This window comes from Chiloscyllium plagiosum, chromosome 39 (genome assembly GCF_004010195.1).
Source record: "Chiloscyllium plagiosum isolate BGI_BamShark_2017 chromosome 39, ASM401019v2, whole genome shotgun sequence".
In the NCBI taxonomy this organism is placed as follows: domain Eukaryota; kingdom Metazoa; phylum Chordata; class Chondrichthyes; order Orectolobiformes; family Hemiscylliidae; genus Chiloscyllium; species Chiloscyllium plagiosum.
This window is the reverse complement of record NC_057748.1, coordinates 5,957,629-5,975,695: the sequence shown is the minus strand read 5'-3', so window position 1 is coordinate 5,975,695 and position 18,067 is coordinate 5,957,629. Positions and strand designations below refer to the sequence as shown.

At 42.9% G+C, this 18,067-nt stretch overlaps 1 protein-coding gene across 2 annotated transcripts in view; it reads right to left on the bottom strand.

The window, feature by feature from the left end:
• LOC122542176 (synaptotagmin-1-like) overlaps positions 1-18,067 on the bottom strand; it is a 144,426-nt gene that overhangs the window by 33,291 nt on the left and 93,068 nt on the right. Inside the window, exons 3-6 of one of the 2 annotated variants that reach the window (XM_043679615.1) lie at positions 17,806-17,820; positions 13,570-13,751; positions 6,224-6,337; positions 4,020-4,187 (exon numbers count right to left, since the gene is read on the bottom strand). In XM_043679615.1, coding sequence (XP_043535550.1) covers positions 4,020-4,187; positions 6,224-6,337; positions 13,570-13,751; positions 17,806-17,820 — 479 coding nt within the window. The remainder of the gene's footprint in view (positions 1-4,019; positions 4,188-6,223; positions 6,338-13,569; positions 13,752-17,805; positions 17,821-18,067) is intronic. The other variant, XM_043679616.1, reaches the window with a different exon arrangement.

The following is an 18,067-nucleotide window of genomic DNA, read 5'->3' as shown; positions in this document are numbered from 1 at the left end:
CCTCCCACAATCCAAAGATGTGCAGGTCAGGTGAATTGGCCATGCTAAATTGCCCGTAGTGTTAGGTAAGGGGTAAATGCAGAGGTATGGGTGGGTTGCGCTTTGGCGGGTCGGTGTAGACTTGTTAGGCCGAAGGGCCTGTTTCCACATTGTAATGTAATCTAATCTAAAAAACTCCAGCCTCCCAGATTGCATTGATCCACTACAATTCTCCAACCATCGTAATAGGTCCACAGCAGATGCCATTTCCCTGTTTTACATTCATCCTTGGAGCATCTGAATAATGAGGACTCCAATGTCTGACCCCTATTTATTGACTTTAGCTCTGCCTTCGACACCATAATTCCAACCAAATCCATCTCCAAACTCTAAGACCTAGGACTATGTCTGCAACTGTCTCGACTTCCTGACCAATAGACTGCGATCAGTGAGAATAGGTGACATCCCCACCTTCACAACTGGCCTCAACACTGGTGACCGTAAGGCTGTGTATTCAACCCCTTACTATACTCCTCATACACTCAAAAATTCAGCTCTAATTCCGTTTACAAATTTTCTGATGACACTACTGCAGTGGGTGAGATCTAGAAAAATGATGAGACAGAGTACAGGAAAGAGATATAGGAGAAAGTGAGGACTGCAGATGCTGGGGATCAGAGCTTAAAAATGTGTTGCTGGAAAAGCACAGCAGGTCAGGCAGCATCAAAGGAGAAGGAAAATATGTATTCCTGAAGAAGGGCTTATGCCCGAAACGTCGATTCTCCTTCTCCTTTGATGCTGCCTGACGTGCTGCGCTTTTCCAGCAACACATTTTTAAGTACAGGAAAGAGATAGAGACAACTCAGTGAGAAGGTGTAAAGACAATAATCTCTTCCTCAATGTCAGAAAAACGAAGGAGCTGGTCATCGGTTTCAGGAAGCTTTGTGGAGGACACACCCCTGTCTGTGCTGAGGTGGAGATGGGAGATGGTCAAGCGCTTCAACTTCCTAGGAGTAAATATCACCAACAATCTGTCCAGGTCCATCCACATTGATGTTACAGTCAGGAAAGCACAACAACACCTCTACTTCCTCAGAAGGCAATAGGATTTTGGCATGTCCACAAGGACTCTTACCAATTTTTATCGATGGACTGTAGAAAGCACCCTTTCTGATGCATCACAGCTTGGTATGGCAACTGCTCTACCCAAGACCACAAGAAACTTCAGAGAGTTGTGAATGCAGCCTAGCTCATCACAAAAACCACTTCCCATCCATTGACTCTGTCTATTAACTCCACTGCCTCCAGAAAGCAGCAGAGTTAATTAAAAACAGAATCAAAGTCCTATCCCACCCCAGTTATACTCTCTTTCATCGAGCAGAAGGTACAAACGTTTGAAAACATATACCAACATATTCAAGAACAGCTCCTTCCTTGCTGTTATTAGACTTACGAACGGACCTCTCGTAAACTAGAGTTGATCTTTCTCTGCACCTTCTCTGTAGCTGTAACATTATATTCTGCATTCTGTTCTATTACCATGATGTACTTAGGCAAGGTATGATTTGCCTGGATAGCACGCAAAACACCACTTCTCACGGTCTCTCGGTACATGTGACAATAATAAATCAAATCAAATCAAATCAAAAAAGGCATTAGAGCAATCCTGTTCATGTCTTCATCTGGAATTATTTCCTGCAGGAATGTTTGGGTGGTACTGTAAACAGAAATAGACTGTTTGTTTCCTTTCTTAGTCAGTAGGCCACAGATGTCAGAAGTAAAGTTCCAGTTACTGATCCAATTGACTTAACTCTGCCTAACCTGTGAACCTAGCCTACTACCTCATAGATTGCATGGCTTAGTGACATACGACACCTGTCCTTGCCTGCTGGATAACACAGGATTGAGACACAGAATGAATTCAAAGAGAAACACACTGAGAAATTACAGCTAATCAGTATTTGTTTCAAAAGCTTGATAAGATTTGCAATTGCTATTCACCTGTTTAGTCTGCTCTTAGTGAGACTCTAATGTCTGAAATGTGATCCAATATAATTGTTTTGTGAGCAACCATTGACTTCACATGTAGTTGTGACCTATGGCTTAATGTCAGTACAGACACTGAGAAAAATGATAGAACATAATTATATTTCTTGGCTCTAATCTTCAATGGCAATTCACCAATCAGAATCTTAGCAGCTATCTGAGCATCTCAAATGCTCAACCCTTCAATTTCTCCTCCAGTACACTGTCTGTCTACTCCATAAATCAGCTTCTTCCAGTTTATTACAGTCAAGATCTTGCTCTTCCTAACTGCTCCAATCTGTCACTTCTCAGGTTACTGCAGCCAAATGACAGCTGCCCAAGTCAGTTTTTAATCATCTGCTGTTTGGGAACCAGCAGGAGACGCATTAATCACCCGCCCAGATTGTCTGTGATCTCAAATGGTTTGCAGGGGACATCTGAATCTCAGCCCTGCAGCAGTGCAGTATTGGAGGGGACATCCACAATGGGGATTGATTAGAAAGTCTCATTCAGATCACTTCCACACCTACACCATGTGGCACCAGAGCTCAGACGGCCAATTGCCAATAAATTGGGAGAAGCTGATTTATGAAGTAGGACAGACAGTATACTGGAGAAGAAATTGAAGGGTTGACTGTCTGAGATGCTCAGATGGCTGCTATGATTCTGATTGGTGAACTTCCACCCAAGTTCAGAGCCAAGAAATATAATTATGTTCCACAATTTCATGAGATGATACAGTGTCAAAATTATTGTTTACATTGTAAACATTTTAATGATTGCACCAACTCATGCACATTTCCATTCCACAGTCTAATTTCTGCTTGTTGCTAAAACGAGACAGTAAGGTAAATGTGGAGGTGATAATCAAGAATTGCATGTAGAATACCTCTGTTGGCATTTAAGAATAGAATACTTACAGAGTGGAAGCAGGCCATCCAGTCCATCCCAACTCTCTAAAGAGCATCCCGACCCAACCCATCCCCAGAACCCTGCATTTCCCATGGCTAACCTACCTAGCCTGTTCATCCCAGGCCACTATGGGCAACTTAGCATGGCCAATCCACCTCACCTGCACATCTTTGGACTGCAGGAGGAAACCCACGAGACACAGGAAGAATATGCAAACTCCGCATAGACAGTTGCTCAAGGGTGGAATTGAACCCAGGTACCTGGCGCTGTGAGATAGCAGTGCTAACCACTGAGCCACCATGCTACACCAATTATTTTTGATTTTCCTTTTCCAGGCCCCAGCCATCCTCCCTTCCCGGTTCCCACCTTTGCCCTCGGACACAAAGTGTTGTGTGACTACATATTCTGTGTTAAGTGATGGTGACTGAGGTATAAATATTGGCCCTGGTCACTGGGAGAACTCCCCTGTTCTTTCTTGAACAGTGTCATAGGACCTTACCCATCTACCAGAGAGGGTAAACAGGGATGGGTTTAATGTATCTTCCTAAAGACAAGCCTCCAAAGATTCAGCACACCACTGATAGGCCAGCATGGATTACGCTTATAAATTTCAGAAGTGGCAATTGAATTAATGGCCTTCTGACTCAGAGTTAAAAGAGACATGCACTGAACCTATGCTGACACAGGTTATGCTCCCATTAACAGGGAATGGTGGTTTGTGCGAGTCACATTCAACAATGCACAGTAACAACTCATGATTTATCACTTCAAATTGCTCCCACCGCTGTCACGACTGAAACTTCACACAATTGTTACATAATTTAACATATTCTCTCTGCAAAAGCAACCCAAGTTTGTTAAGACGAAACATGCAATTGTACTGCTTGGCGTTTTTCACAATATGTGAGCAGGGTGTGAAACTTTCACACGCCCACCATTACACTGAAACTAAAATTCTGGTGTGAAGGCACTGTCATGGTAACAAGTAGAGCACCCTCAGTGCCTAATAAAATCCAGTCACCACATTTTATCCCTGGCAACCCTCAGTAGCAAGCACATAAAATGTAGACATTTAACCATTAGCTGTCATTTCATGGTCCTACCTTAAAGGTAAAGGATTCGTTAAAAGTGGGGTTGAGAGTTTTGCGATGAACTTTGGTCTCAAATTTTTTCTTCTTATCTGGTAGGAGGTAAACTTTCACATAGGGATCAGATGTTCCGCCAATATCCAAGGCAGCCAATTCAGCTGCCTGGATAATCCCAACAATGAGCTGAAAACACACAGAATAAACCATTAGCATCTAATAAACACACACAGGCCTACAATGATAGATTAGATTACTTTACAGTGTGGAAACAGGCCCTTCGGCCCAACAAGTCCACACCGACCCGCCGAAGCATAACCCACCCATACCCCTACATTTACCCCTTACCTAACACTATGGGCAATTTAGCATGGCCAATTCACCTGACCTGCACATCTTTGGACTGTGGGAGGAAACCGGAGCACCCGGAGGAAACCCACGCAGACACGGGGAGAACGTGCAATCTCCACACAGTCAGTCGCCTGAGACGGGAATTGAACCCGGGTCTCTGGCGCTGCGAGGCAGCAGTGCTAACCACTGTGCCACCGTGCCGCCCACGATAGAGTCAACCAGTCCTGGGCAGGCATAGATACTGAGATCCCCAAGTTCCCGGCAGCTCAGTCTTTTGGCAAAAACCAGTAGGTGACTGGGTGACTGCTGTGCCAAACACATGTGAGTGAGCATGACCCTGACCTTCCCGTAACTGGTCATTTTAGCGCAGACTCCTTGCATGCCCAATTGTCTGTCATCAGCATGCTGCAGTGCTCCAGTGAATCCCAGCGCAAACTGGAGGAACAACATCTCGCGTTCAGAGTAGGCACTTTACAACCTTCTGAGCTCAATTTTGAGGTCAACTCCTTCAAATTGCGAACTTACTCCCATTCCCACACACACACACACACACACACACACACCAGTGGGACTGTCTGTTCTTTCTAGTCTCGTTGTTAGACGCACCATTGTTCTGCCATTCTCACATTCCAATCACTTAATCTGAACCATCAACATCCTTTCTCCTCCTGCACTCATGACCTGATGGTTCCAAAACTCAGTCCCTCTACTAATAAAAGTTAACACACCGTATGCCTTCTTAACAATCCTATCAACCTGGGTAGCAACTTTGAGGGACCTATGTACATGGGCATGTTTCAGCAGCACGTTCATCATTGACTTGTTATCGAAGGATGTTCCCAATGACCAGGGAGTCCTGACCCAGGGATCAGTGTATGGATACAGGGTAGGCTACTTGGGATGGAGGTGAAGTGAAATTTCTTCACCTAGACAGGAGTGAGCCTGTGGAGGAATCATATAGAGTTCCTTCTGATCAAAAGATATAGGGAGAAAGCGCGAATAGGATATTATTTTCCTGCCCTCAAATAAGTGAATGTAACTACCCCTGTATATTCTAACCTACAAATTGTTATGGCAGGACCTGAACCTGTTGTTTACTCATGCACCATGACCACTGTGGTCAGTGTTTCACAGACAGGATAGCCACTGATCACTCAATAGCTCTGCACTCCAGCTAACTGCTGCAGAAGCCACCAGGATGAGTGATGAGGATTTCTCTCCCTCCGGATCAGGGAGACCTTCAGTTCAGTTTTGGGCGGCACGGTGGCACAGTGGTTAGCACTGCTGCCTCACAGCGCCAGAGACCCGGGTTCAATTCCCGCCTCAGGCGACTGACTGTGTGGAGTTTGCACGTTCTCCCCGTGTCTGCGTGGGTTTCCTCCGGGTGCTCCGGTTTCCTCCCACAGTCCAAAGATGTGCAGGTCAGGTGAATTGGCCATGTTAAATTGCCTGTAGTGTTAGGTAAGGGGTAAATGTAGGGGTATGGGTGGGTTGCGCTTCGGTGGGTCGGTGTGGACTTGTTGGGCCAAAGGGCCTGTTTCCACACTGTAATGTAATCTAATCTAAAATCTAATCAATGTAATCTAATCTAATCACCCTGATCTGGGCATGGCTTAGAGTTTGCAGTGTCTACGGATCTACATGCCTGCTGGAGACCGGTCTCTGGGTGAATTGAGGATCGCCAATTATAGTCATGATTAAGAAAGTTCTCCTTTTACCTGTACAACGTAAACATGCATGAGACATGTGTGAGGAACGTTTCAGTGCAAAGGCAACTTAACTGGAATCAATCACATCCTATCTTTTAGCTCACAGTGTGAGACATTCGAAACATATCAGTCCTGTTACACAAAGTGACTTGAGACACAAACCTGTCCATTCTGGAAGTCATAATCCAGGGAATATTGCAGCTTTCCAAGCTTTTCCTCCTCTTTCTTTTCATCTCCAAGTAAACTTGGATCCAGATCTTCCACATCCGGCTGAACCTTGAATTCCAAAGTAGATAGAAGATTAAAATCATGCACAGTCAATAAATGTGAACTTACTGACCCTTCCTTACTCAACACTCTTGCATCTAACTTACTCCTTTAATTGCAAGTTTAGATGAAGCTATAAGGCAAAATATTGGATATTCTTATCAGTGTCCATGGGCAGGACTTCCCAACTGTGTCGGGTAGGCATGCTTGAATTTCAATTCCATCCCATCTAATTCATCCAGTTTGGACGTGATGGGCCAAAGGGTGCTTTTCTGTGCTGAAGATCTCTATGACCCTGTGACCATCCCAATCGGATGGCATTGCCTCAGCCTTTTAGAGGAGGGTTTGGTCAAGACCGAAGAATAAATAGAAATGAACCAGCATTTGCTAGACAGATTTTAAATTGGAATATAAGAATTAGGAAGAAGCCATTTGGGAAGGAAACAGAAGCTGACGAATTGTGCAGAGAACTTAGTTTGTGAAGGAGGGAGTTTTACAATTTCAGCATCATTAAGAATAACCACCCTTTTATCTCCAAACTCTCATCATGTCTATCTGTACTTGTCCATTTTCGGATAATCTACATGTTTGCAATTTTTAAAACAGTATGTCTCCCTGCACTTGTCTAGTCACAATGGTACAGATCTTCACATCAATGTAAAACATGTGACAGTGAGTGAGCAACATACGTTACATCACTCCCGATTGACTTCAATGTAAATTAAAAATTGCATGTGATGGAAAACCAACTTGCTATCATCTATTTGTCTGTCCACCATCTACAAGACACAAGTCAGGAGTGTGATGGAACACTCCCCACTTGCCTGGATGGGCGCAGCTCCAAAAACACTCAAGAAGCTCAACACCATCCAGAACAAAGCAGCATCGTTGATTGGCACCATCCACAAACATTGACTCTCTCCATGACTGATGAGGAATAATAGCAGTGAATACAACCTACAAGATGCACTATAGAAATTCACCAAAGAGCCTTAAATAGTACCTTCCAAACTCACTCCCACTTAGAAGGACAAGGGAATCAAATACATGGGAACACTACTGTACTGATTGTAACGAGGCTGGCCTCAGAGAATATGAGTTCCCTGATTGGGCCCGTCAAATCTAGTTCAACCAGGGAGCCCTGGCTGACATACAAAAAGGGGAGTGTCAGAGATGCTAATACTCTGATTGCTGACTCTGAATGAGGCAGAACCAAAGTTCACTTGTAAATAAAGTATGACTTGGTGATGGGATATCGGTAGCTATTTCAACCAACCTTTGCAAGTTTCTCTTCAAGCCACTCACCATCCTGGTTTGGAAATATATCACTGTTCCTTGATTGCCACTGGGTCAAAATCCTGGAATTCCCTCCCAAGGGAATTGTGGGTCAACCTACATGGACTGCAGTGGTTCAAGAAAGCAACTCGCCCCCACCTTCTCAAGGGCAACTAGGGACACGCTGTAATGCTGGCCCAATCAGCAAAATCCATGTCCCATGAGTGAATTAAAAAATAAATTTGACTATTGGTGAAAACAAGGTCTATCCCCAACATTGTCAGCCCTGTTCCCACTTATTATCACTCATTAATCACCCAGTAGGAACCAAGGAATAGGTCGTGCCTCTGTGAATACAACAAACATGGCACACTACTGAATAAACTTTACAATTTACTTTGTGTTACTTTAAAGATATTACCTCAACTTATCGTATCCCCGGATCAGTGGGAGAGTGAAAGTAAAACAGCAACAAAACTTTTGGGAATGGCAAGAGGACGCTGGTTCGGAATTGTGAAGGTCAAAGTCAGTCTGGATGCCAGGAAGTATTTCTTTACATAGAGAATGATCAACAGCTGAGGGGGGTTTCCTGGAAGTAGTGGCTGAGGTCAGAATGCTGGCCTCATTTAAGGAACAGCAGCTGTAATGGGGAAGACAACAGGATTGCATACTGCCCTGACGGGATCAAAGAAATTAAAAGAATCTCCTGTCTCCGGTGCGATCTTATGATCTTGGGGATAAGCTCATATCTTATCAGAGCAGATAATTCAAGGGCATGGGTCTACAATTTCAACACGTGATTCCCATGTGCAATTAAAATTCTTGGCAAATCAGTTCGTGCAAAATCCAGGGTCTCGGTAACATCTCAATACAGGGTTTTACCATTTGCAAAGCTGGCTGAACATTTATCCAGTACATATATGTTGAAACTTCGTACCAGTTTGGTGGAGGAAAAGGTCCTGTGTTTGCCTTTTTCACCCAGTGACCCCCTCTCCCCCTTCCAGGTCCCATGTCCACCCTGATCACATCAGAAGTCAGACGACACCAAGTTATAGTCCAACAGGCATTGTTTGAAATTAATTTCAAATAAACCTGTTGGACAATTATTTGGTGTCATCTGTTCTGACTTTGACAAAAGTGAGGACTGCAGATGCTGGAGATTAGAGACAAGATTAGAGTGGTGTTGGAAAAGCACAGCAGGTCGGGCAGCATCCAAGGAGCAGGAGAATTAATGTTTCAGGCACAAGCCCTTCATCAGGAATGAATTCAGACCAACACCGGCACTTTCACACCCTGATCACAGCAGAGTCTTCCTGGTTTTGTGTTCTGTGCTTGTGAGGCTGTTCAATAAAATGCTAGCAATGAGGCAGGAAGGATTTCGAGGTGGAGAAACAGTGATAGTTTCATTCAGTCACACGCTCTGCCCTGGTTTCTCCAATTTCAGAAAGACTGTCTGGGGGATATATTCTTTCACGGAGGTCAGTGTCACTCACCAGCCAGCAATTGTTGCCCATACCTAATTACCCTTCACTAGGCCATTTTAGGGGGAAGTTAAGAGCCGAAACCATTGCTGTGTCTCTGGAGACAGATGTAGGTCAGACCAGGAAAGATTTCCTTCCTTGAACTAATGGCTGTATTTGCTGAAGCATGTGTAGGAACAGCGAAATCTCTGAATTAAATTAAATTAAATATAGCATAATACTATAAGAACTAGGTACAGAAGTAGGCCATTTGGTCTCTTGAGCCTGTTCCGTCTTTTAATACGATCGCAGCTGATCTCATGTCAGCATCAGCTCTGCTTTCCTCCCAACTCTCCATTACCCTTCAACATGTTACTAATTAAAAATCTGTCTATCTCCTCCTTAAATTTACTCAGTGTCCCAACATCCACTGCACCCTGGGGTAGTGAGTTCCACAGATTCACAACCATTTGAGAAAAATAATTTCTCCTCATTTCTGTTTTAAATCTGCCACCCCTTATTCTAAGTGAATGACCCCGCCTTCTAGATTTCCCCAAATGAGGAAACACTCTCTCTATGTCTACTTTGTCAATCCCCTTTAGCATCCTATATATCTCGATTAGAACTCCTCTCATTCTTCTAAACTGTAGCATGTATTAGCTGAAACTGCTCAATCACTCCTCTTACAATAAGTCTTTCATCTCTGAAATTAATCTGGAGAACCTTCTCTGAATTGCTTCCAATACAATTACAATCTTACATAAAGAATGGTAAAAACCTAACAAAGCCTTAAAAAAGAAGAGAAAAATACATATGTGCAAGGAAAAAAAACTTGAATAAAGTAGAAATGTTTTTATATTTGCGCATGCAAAAGAAAATCAGAAGTCAGCCTGCACAATTGGAATTTATCATTGTTAACTCTTTGGGTCCAATGCTGAGGAAGGGTCACTGGACCTAAAACGTTAACGCTGATTTCTCTCCACAGATACTGCCAGACCTGCTGAGCTTTTTCAGCAATTTCTGGTTTGCAGCATCCGCAGTTCTTTTGAAATTTATTATTAATTGCTGGTGAGAGTAGATAGTCTCTTTTACAATAATCAGTGATAGTTTCATGGTTACCACATTATGATACCAGTTTATTCAATAGTTAAGTTTAAATTCCAGTTGTAGCTGTGGTGGGACTTGAACCCAAAGCATTATACCGCGGTCTCAGGTTTACTAGCTCAGTGATATTACCATTATACCACCAGCTCCAGATGATGCTAGGGGTGTTTTCTGTATTCCTGAGCTAGAGAATTTTTTTTAAAAGGCTCAGAATTGGAGACTGCCCACTTGATGGAGATACCTGGCAGCCTTTGGTGCTAAACCATAAAGCAAGTGCGAGTTAACGGAGAGAAACCTCATTTCAACCAACTTTTCAGGACTGGAAACTGACCAAAATAAAGGGAGATATTCATCTTCGAGGGAGGAAATGCAAACAAACAGACAAATTAGGAGGAAGAGTAGGCCACTTGGCCCTTCAAGTCTGCTCCTCCATTCAAGAAGATTATAGCTGATCTGATTCTTCCACATTCCTGCCTAACCCTGATGATCTCACACCCCTTTGTTTATCAAGAATGCATCAAGTTCTGCCTTAAAAATATTCAAAGACTGCTTGCACTGCCTTTTGAGAAAGTTCCAAAGACCCATGATCCTCTGTCTTAAATGTGTGACCCCTTATTTCCAAACAGTGATCCCTAGTTCTACATCCTCCCACAGGAGGAAACATCCTTTACATTTCCACTTGGTCAAGCTATCTCAGGATTTTATCTTGTTCAATAAAGGTGCTTCTTACTCTTCGAAACTCATGCAGACACAAATCTTATCTGACTAATCTTGCCTTGTAAGGCAATGTTCCCATTCCAGACACTAATCTGGAAAACCCTGTCTGAACTACATGCAGTTACATCCTTCCTTAAGTAAGGCAATCAGGGGAGCTGATGGCCGAGTAATGCAGAATATCAGCTCATGTTCAAATGGCCTGAGTTCAAATCCCATCATGGCAGATGGTGAACTATGACTTCAATAAATATCCAGAATTAGGAGTTGAACGATGACCATAAAACCATTGCCAATTGTTGGAGAAACCCATCTGTTTCATTAATGTCCTTTAGGAAAGGAAACTGCCACCTTTACCTGGTCTGGCCTACATGTGACTCCAAACCCATAGCAATGTGGTTGATCTTAACTGCTCTCTGGGCAATAAATGTTCACCTAGCCAGTGATGCCCTCATCCTGTGAATGAATAAAAAAAACTCCAAACGTGGCCTCACCAATGACTTATGTACTTTTGTGTTTAATTCCCCTTACAATGGATGATAACATTCAATTAGCTTTCCGAATTGTTTGCTGTACCCATATTCTTTTAGGGACCCAAATTCCTCTACATATCAGAGGCAACAGAGTGGTATTACAGCCAGTACACATGATCATCCAAAACTGATTCTCCCTCTTTTGCCAAAGATCTCTTGAATGTGACAATTTCCTTGTTCTATGTCAAACTGTTGTGAAATACAGAGAGCATGAGTTCTTTTCTTATTCATTGGATGTGGGTGTCACTGACTAGACCACCGATTATTGCCTATTGGGCAATTAAGGGTCAACCACATGCTGTAAGCCTGGAGTCACATGTAGTCCAGATCTGGTAAGATGGCAGATTTCCTTCCTTAAAGAGAATCAGATGTTTTTTCTTCCCCTCCAACAACAGCTTCATGGTTATCATTAGACTCTTAATTTTTATTAGATTCAATTTCCAATATCTAATTGAGCAGGATTTGAACCAGGTTCACCTAGCTCTTTAAGTTCAATAAATCCAGCAATAATACCACAAGGCCATTTCCTTTAATATCACATAGAACAGTGTTTGGGTCATGGTGAATAAGATTGCCAAAACGTAGTGATGGCTTCTAGGCAAGTCTGAAGTGTCACTAGCTATGATGGATCACCAAATGTTATGAAACTATCAAAAAATGATGGCAATTAGGTTTAGAAAATTAGACTCAAATTTTTATCACAGATCACTCATGAAGTTAATCTCTGCTGACATTCATGTTATGACTCACCAAAAAACTTAATTCTTTCTTTATTCCTGCAGGGAAAAGAATTCTGTTTATTTCTTAACTTGTGCTGACAATGGGTAGTCTTTCACATAATCTGGTTGTACATGTATTCTTTGTTACTCCTTATTTGTTACTCAGTCTTAGGCCTCAGCTGGGATGTTCAGACCTGGGCACCATACCCTGAGAAGGATGTTCAGGTCTCACAAAGGAGGGAAAAGATGTACGAGAATGGTGCTCGCAGACTTCAGTCATAGTGTAAAGCAGAGAAGGTTAAGAGGGGATTTGATAGAGGGGCACACGGTTTTTGATAGATTACTAGCAATTAAGGAAAATTTGTTTTCAGGGGCAGAGATAATCAGAAGGCACAGTTTTAATGCAGCAAAATACGAGGCAACATAAGGAAAGACATTTTAATGCAAGCAGTTAGGATTTAGAATGCCTGAAAGGGTGGCAGATACAGGCTCAATGGTAACTTTAAAATGGTAACCTTTGAAAGAAAATTAGATAAATGCTTGAAGAGGAAAATGATTGCAGTGATATGAAAAAAAGCAAGCGGTTAATTGGATGGCTGGCTCAGGCACGATGGACTGAATGTCCTCCCTTGGCACCATATGCCACCATAGTTCTAGATCTTGTTTGCTGTGTTTTCTCATCCCAATCATTCCAATAATCCATGTGTCGTTTAAAAAGAAGCAGGAAATGCTGGGCATATACCAGTGGTCTAAGGGAGGGTGCTCAATGTCCTGAGTTCAATTCCCTCCTGCTCCAGAGGTATGTCTAAATTTTTTTATTATTTATTTTCCCTTGGAGTGTCTAAATTTTTTTATTATTTATTTTCCCTTGGAGTGTGGGCATCACTAGTTGGGCCAGCATTTATTGCACTTCCCAAATTGCCCTTAGAAGGTGGTGGTGAGCTAGCCTCTTGAACTGCTACAGTCCGTGTGGTGTAGATAAATCCACAATGCTGTTAGGGAGGGAATTCCAGGACTTTGACTCAGTGACACTGAAGGAATAGCAATATATTTCCAAGTCAGGAGAGTGGCTTGGAAGGGAACTTGCATGTGATAGTATTCCTATGTATCTGCTGCCCTTGTCCTTAAAGATGGAATTGGCTGTGGGTTTGGAAGCACTGAGTAAGGAGCTTTGGTGAATTTCTACAGCAGATGGTACACACTGCTGCTACTGAGCATCGGTGAAAGAGGGAGTGGACGTTTGTGGATATGATGTCAATCCAGCAGGCTGCTTTGGCCTGAATGGTATCAAGTTATTTGAATGTATGGGGGCTACACTCATCCAGGCAAGTGGGGAGCATTCCATCACACTCCTGACTTGTGCCTCGTGTACAGGCTTTGGGGAGTGAGGAGGTGAGTTGATTTCAGAATCTTCTAGCCCCCAGTTGTTCACTTACCTTGTCAATGTATCTCTTCCCCAGATCTTTCACTTCCTTCATGTTGATTTGAGCTTTGCCTTTGTCTTTCCCTTTCTTTTGCTTCTTCTTCTTGGAGCAGCATTTCTTACAGACACAGAAGCAGCAGCACAGGAGGAGCAGGCAAACGACAATTATTATAGCAGCCAAGGCCCAGGGGGGGACTATTGCAAGTTGAGCAGGGTTTGGGATGGGGGACACAAATGAAAAAGAAGAAATTAATGTAATTATCAATCAATGCAATGTTGCACAATTGTTTTATTCAGGATTAGGAGAACAAATTGATTTAAGGTACAGATCTCTGAAAGAGCTACTCAATTGTTCCCATGCTCTTTCCTCCATTTCTGCCTTTCTCCCGTTAGAGACATTTTCAACTTCCCTTTTCAAATGGTGACTGAATTTAATTTAAACTGCCCTTTCAGAGAGTGCACTTCACACCCCACACAGATTGTAATAACGTGTTGCCTGATGAACACTGATCATTCAACTCCTCCTTTGGTAGATTGAGGGAAACTACAACTACAAGGAAACTACTAAATAGAAAGGACTAAGGGGTATTGTCTAAAAACTAGATCTGGACTACAGCTAGATAAGTGGAGGTGATGACCTGGTGGTATTATCGCAAGACTACTAATCAAGAGAATCGACGTTTCGGGCATGAGCCCTTCTTCAGGAATGAGGAAAGTGTGCCAAGCGGGCTAAGATAAAAGGTAGGGAGGAGGGACTCACCCTCACCTTAACCTCCTTCCACCTATCGCATTTCCAGCGCCCCTCCCCCAAGTCCCTCCTCCCTACCTTTTATCTTAGCCCGCTTGGCACACTTTCCTCATTCCTGAAGAAGGGCTCATGCCCGAAACGTCGATTCTCCTGCTCCTTGGATGCTGCCTGACCGCTGCGCTTTTCCAGCAACACATTTTCAGCTCTGATCTCCAGCATCTGCAGTCCTCACTTTCTCCTACTAATCAAGAGACCCAGGTCATGATCTGGGTACTCATGTTCAAATCCCACAGATGGTGAAATTTGTGAAATAAAAATCTAGAATCAAGCATCTAACAATGATCATGAATATGTTGTTGAGGGAAAAACTCATCTGGATCATTAATGTCCTTTAGAGAAAGAAACTGCCACCCTTACCTGGTCTGGCCTACACGTGGCTCCAGGCCAACAGCAATTTGGTTGACTCTTAACTGTCCTCTGGCAATAAATGCCAGCAATACCATGAATCAATAACATAAAATCTTTCAGGAGTGAGGTTAGGAAAACATGTGTTTGGAATTCTCCCTCACATTGACACTTGATGGTCAATCAGTTAGTAGTTTTAATCTGAGATGCACAGAGGTTTGCAAACCAAAAGTACTAAGTGATATGGGGATAAATCAGTGATGTGGAGTTGGGTCTCAGATCAATGTCTGAGCTCAGTGAATGGCACAACAAGCTTGATGGAGCTGATTGGGCTATTCTGGTAGCTCTGGCATTGGCAGTGTTTTTGTCAGGAAGTCTGGAGACTTAGACTGCCTGAAAATTTGTCATACCTCTTAAATTTTAATCTCCTTCTGCCAATTTGACACTGTTAAATTTTGACTGACCTATAATCCCCTGGGCTCATGGGTTCTTAACAACAGTACAGACCAGAGAATTAATCATAAGGCCTTCATGGTCTGTGCCATTTACGTTCTCCCTGCCCTGGTCTGATGCATTACCAGAAGAATACAGTACGTTCCTTTAACCAGTTTGGGCACCCAATTCATCCCAACCTCCCAGAACACGAGGATATCCTAAATGGAGTGATAAACTCAATTTAGATAATCATCAATTCAGCTGTTAAAGTGCATTTGACATACAAAATATATGTTGTTAAAGTCATAAAACAAATACAGCTGTAAAGAACAGACAGTCCAGTAGAGGTGAGATAATGAAAAAGATGAAAGCATATATCAGAGCAAGACATTTATGGCAAAGAAGCAGATCTTTTTGTTTGTTCCACTACTTTGTTGGAAGAATGAAAAGAAATCCCATTTTGCTGTTCTTTGTAATTTCCTCTGTTTCAAAACTTTTATTCACTGAATAATGCAGTAGTCTCTGCTTCAGCTACTCCCTATAGGAAAGCAGTAATTGCTTTTACACTGTTGGTCTGAAGACAGTTCTAAATTGACCCCTCTTCCGAAACTCCTCAACCACTGGAGTCAGATCAATACCTTTCACAAAACACGTCTTGATTACCTGAAGAGCATTAATCACATATTGTATGGGAGTGTTCACCTGGGTTTACTATGATCTAACATGTGTAGATTAGGTTTCAAGTTGGCATCATTAAAAGAGACACGTATATCATGTTTGGGTAATGGTTCCATAGCACATGGTCCTGATTGTCTGGAGGCTGGCTTATTTAGATTGTGGAGCATAGCACAGGGTTCCCAGTTGTGTGCCATGTTACTGAAATCCCCAGTACCTGAGGAATCATAGAATGCCTACAGTGTGGAAGCAGGCCATTCGGCCCATCAAGTCCACACTGACCCTCCAAAGGACAACCCATTCAGACCAATCCCCTTTTCCCTGCATTTCTCATTGCAAATCCATCTAACCTACACATCCCTGGACTCTACAGGGCAATTGACCATGGCCAATCCACTCAACTTACACATCCTTGGACTGTGGTAGGAAACTGGACCACCCAGAGGGAACCCTTGTGGACACGGGGAGAAAGTGAAGATACCACAATGACAGTCACCTGAGGGTTGAATTGAACACAGGTCCCTGGCGCTGTGAGGCAGCAGTGCTAACCACTGAACCACTATGCCATTGCAACATTATCTTTGCATATTATTCACATAACATTTCTTTCAAACAGGTTGAAGAAATGAAAGTTTTGGTGGCTCAGTGATAATGTCACTTTGCCAGTAACCTAGGGGCCAAGGCTAATGCTTTGAGGACATTGGTTCAAATCCCAGCATGAGAGCCGGTGGAATTTAAGTTCAATTAAATGCCTCTGAAATTTAAAACTGTCTCAGTAATGGCCAACATGAAGCTACTGCAAAAATCCACTTGTTTCCTTTTCAGGAGGGAATCTGCCATCCTTACCCAGCCTGGTCTACATGTGACTTCAGAGTCGAGAGTGTGGTGCTGAAAAAGCACAGCAGATCAGGCAGCATCTGAGGAGCAGGAAAATCGATGCTTCGGGCAAAAGCCCTTCATCAGGAATGAGGGGCTAATTCCTGATGAAGGGTTTATGCCCAAAACATCGATTTCTCTGTGCTTTTCCAGCACCTCACTTTCTCCTACATGTGACTTCAGCCTCACAATAACAGTTTTGATTCTCAAATATCCATTCACCAGTGTAATGGAGATTACACTGCTGCCTCACAAGGCCAGGGACCTGGATTTGATTCTACCCTTGGGTGACTCTCTGTGTAGCATTTACACGTTCTTCCTGTGTCTGTGTGAGTTTCCTCTGGATGCTCCGGTTTCCTCCCACAGCCCAAAGACATGCAGAATAGGTGGATTGGCCATGTTAAGTTGTCCTGGGCATCCAGAAATGTGCAGATTAGATGGAGTAGCCATGTGAAATGCAGAGTTACAGGGATAGGGTAGTGGAGTGGGTCTGGGTGGGATGCTCTTTGGAGGAGCGGTGTGGATTTGATGGGCCGAGCAGCTTCTCCCCCCACTGTAGGGGTTCTACAAACTGGCCCAGTAAAGGCAGTCAGTCAATTAGGAACAGATTGCAAATGCTGGCCTTGGCATATCCCATGGAAGGAGTTTTAAATCGCCGAAAGTAGATGCACAGCGTTATGTCTCTCTTTCTCAGTTCATTATATCTGGTTGGCATGGATGAGTTGGACCGAAGGGTCTGTTTCTGTGTTGTATATCTCTGTGACTCTATGACTCTATTTTGGTTACTTTGTGCACTTTAAGTGACTTTGATGCTTCAGTTTGACTTAAACTTCCATAGCCCAGTTGGATAAATTTTAATGCACTTCAAGGCATCTGATTTGGACAATGAATGTGGCATAGTCAGTGTCATGCACCTCCCAAAGGAGCAAAAATATTCTTCTATCTATCCATTCAGACAGAGATAAATCCTATTGCAATATCTCAAAGTCCTCAAATCAAGGATACTTCTCAGTCTCATCAAACTTCAACATTAAAAGGTTAATATAAAGATTATACTTAAGGAAAGCTTATACTTAGACCACAACAACAATTTGCCATATGCTTACTTACATTTCCTCGCATGCACTGAAAGGGTTAATCAGGAAAGAAAAAGAAATAGTGTGAAATAAAGGAGGAAGTGGAAAACACTGAGAAATGAAGCAAAGAGAAGCTAGCGGGTATATTTTACAGTCTTGTGCTCCTGCTGCATAGCTTTCCATGCCAGGAACTCAAGCCCAGAATTAACATTATGTCAGACATAAACTGATTTATTTGACTCGCATTCCTGTCACCACACTCCTGAGCTTCAAGAGCTCGCTCGTAAAATTTGTCC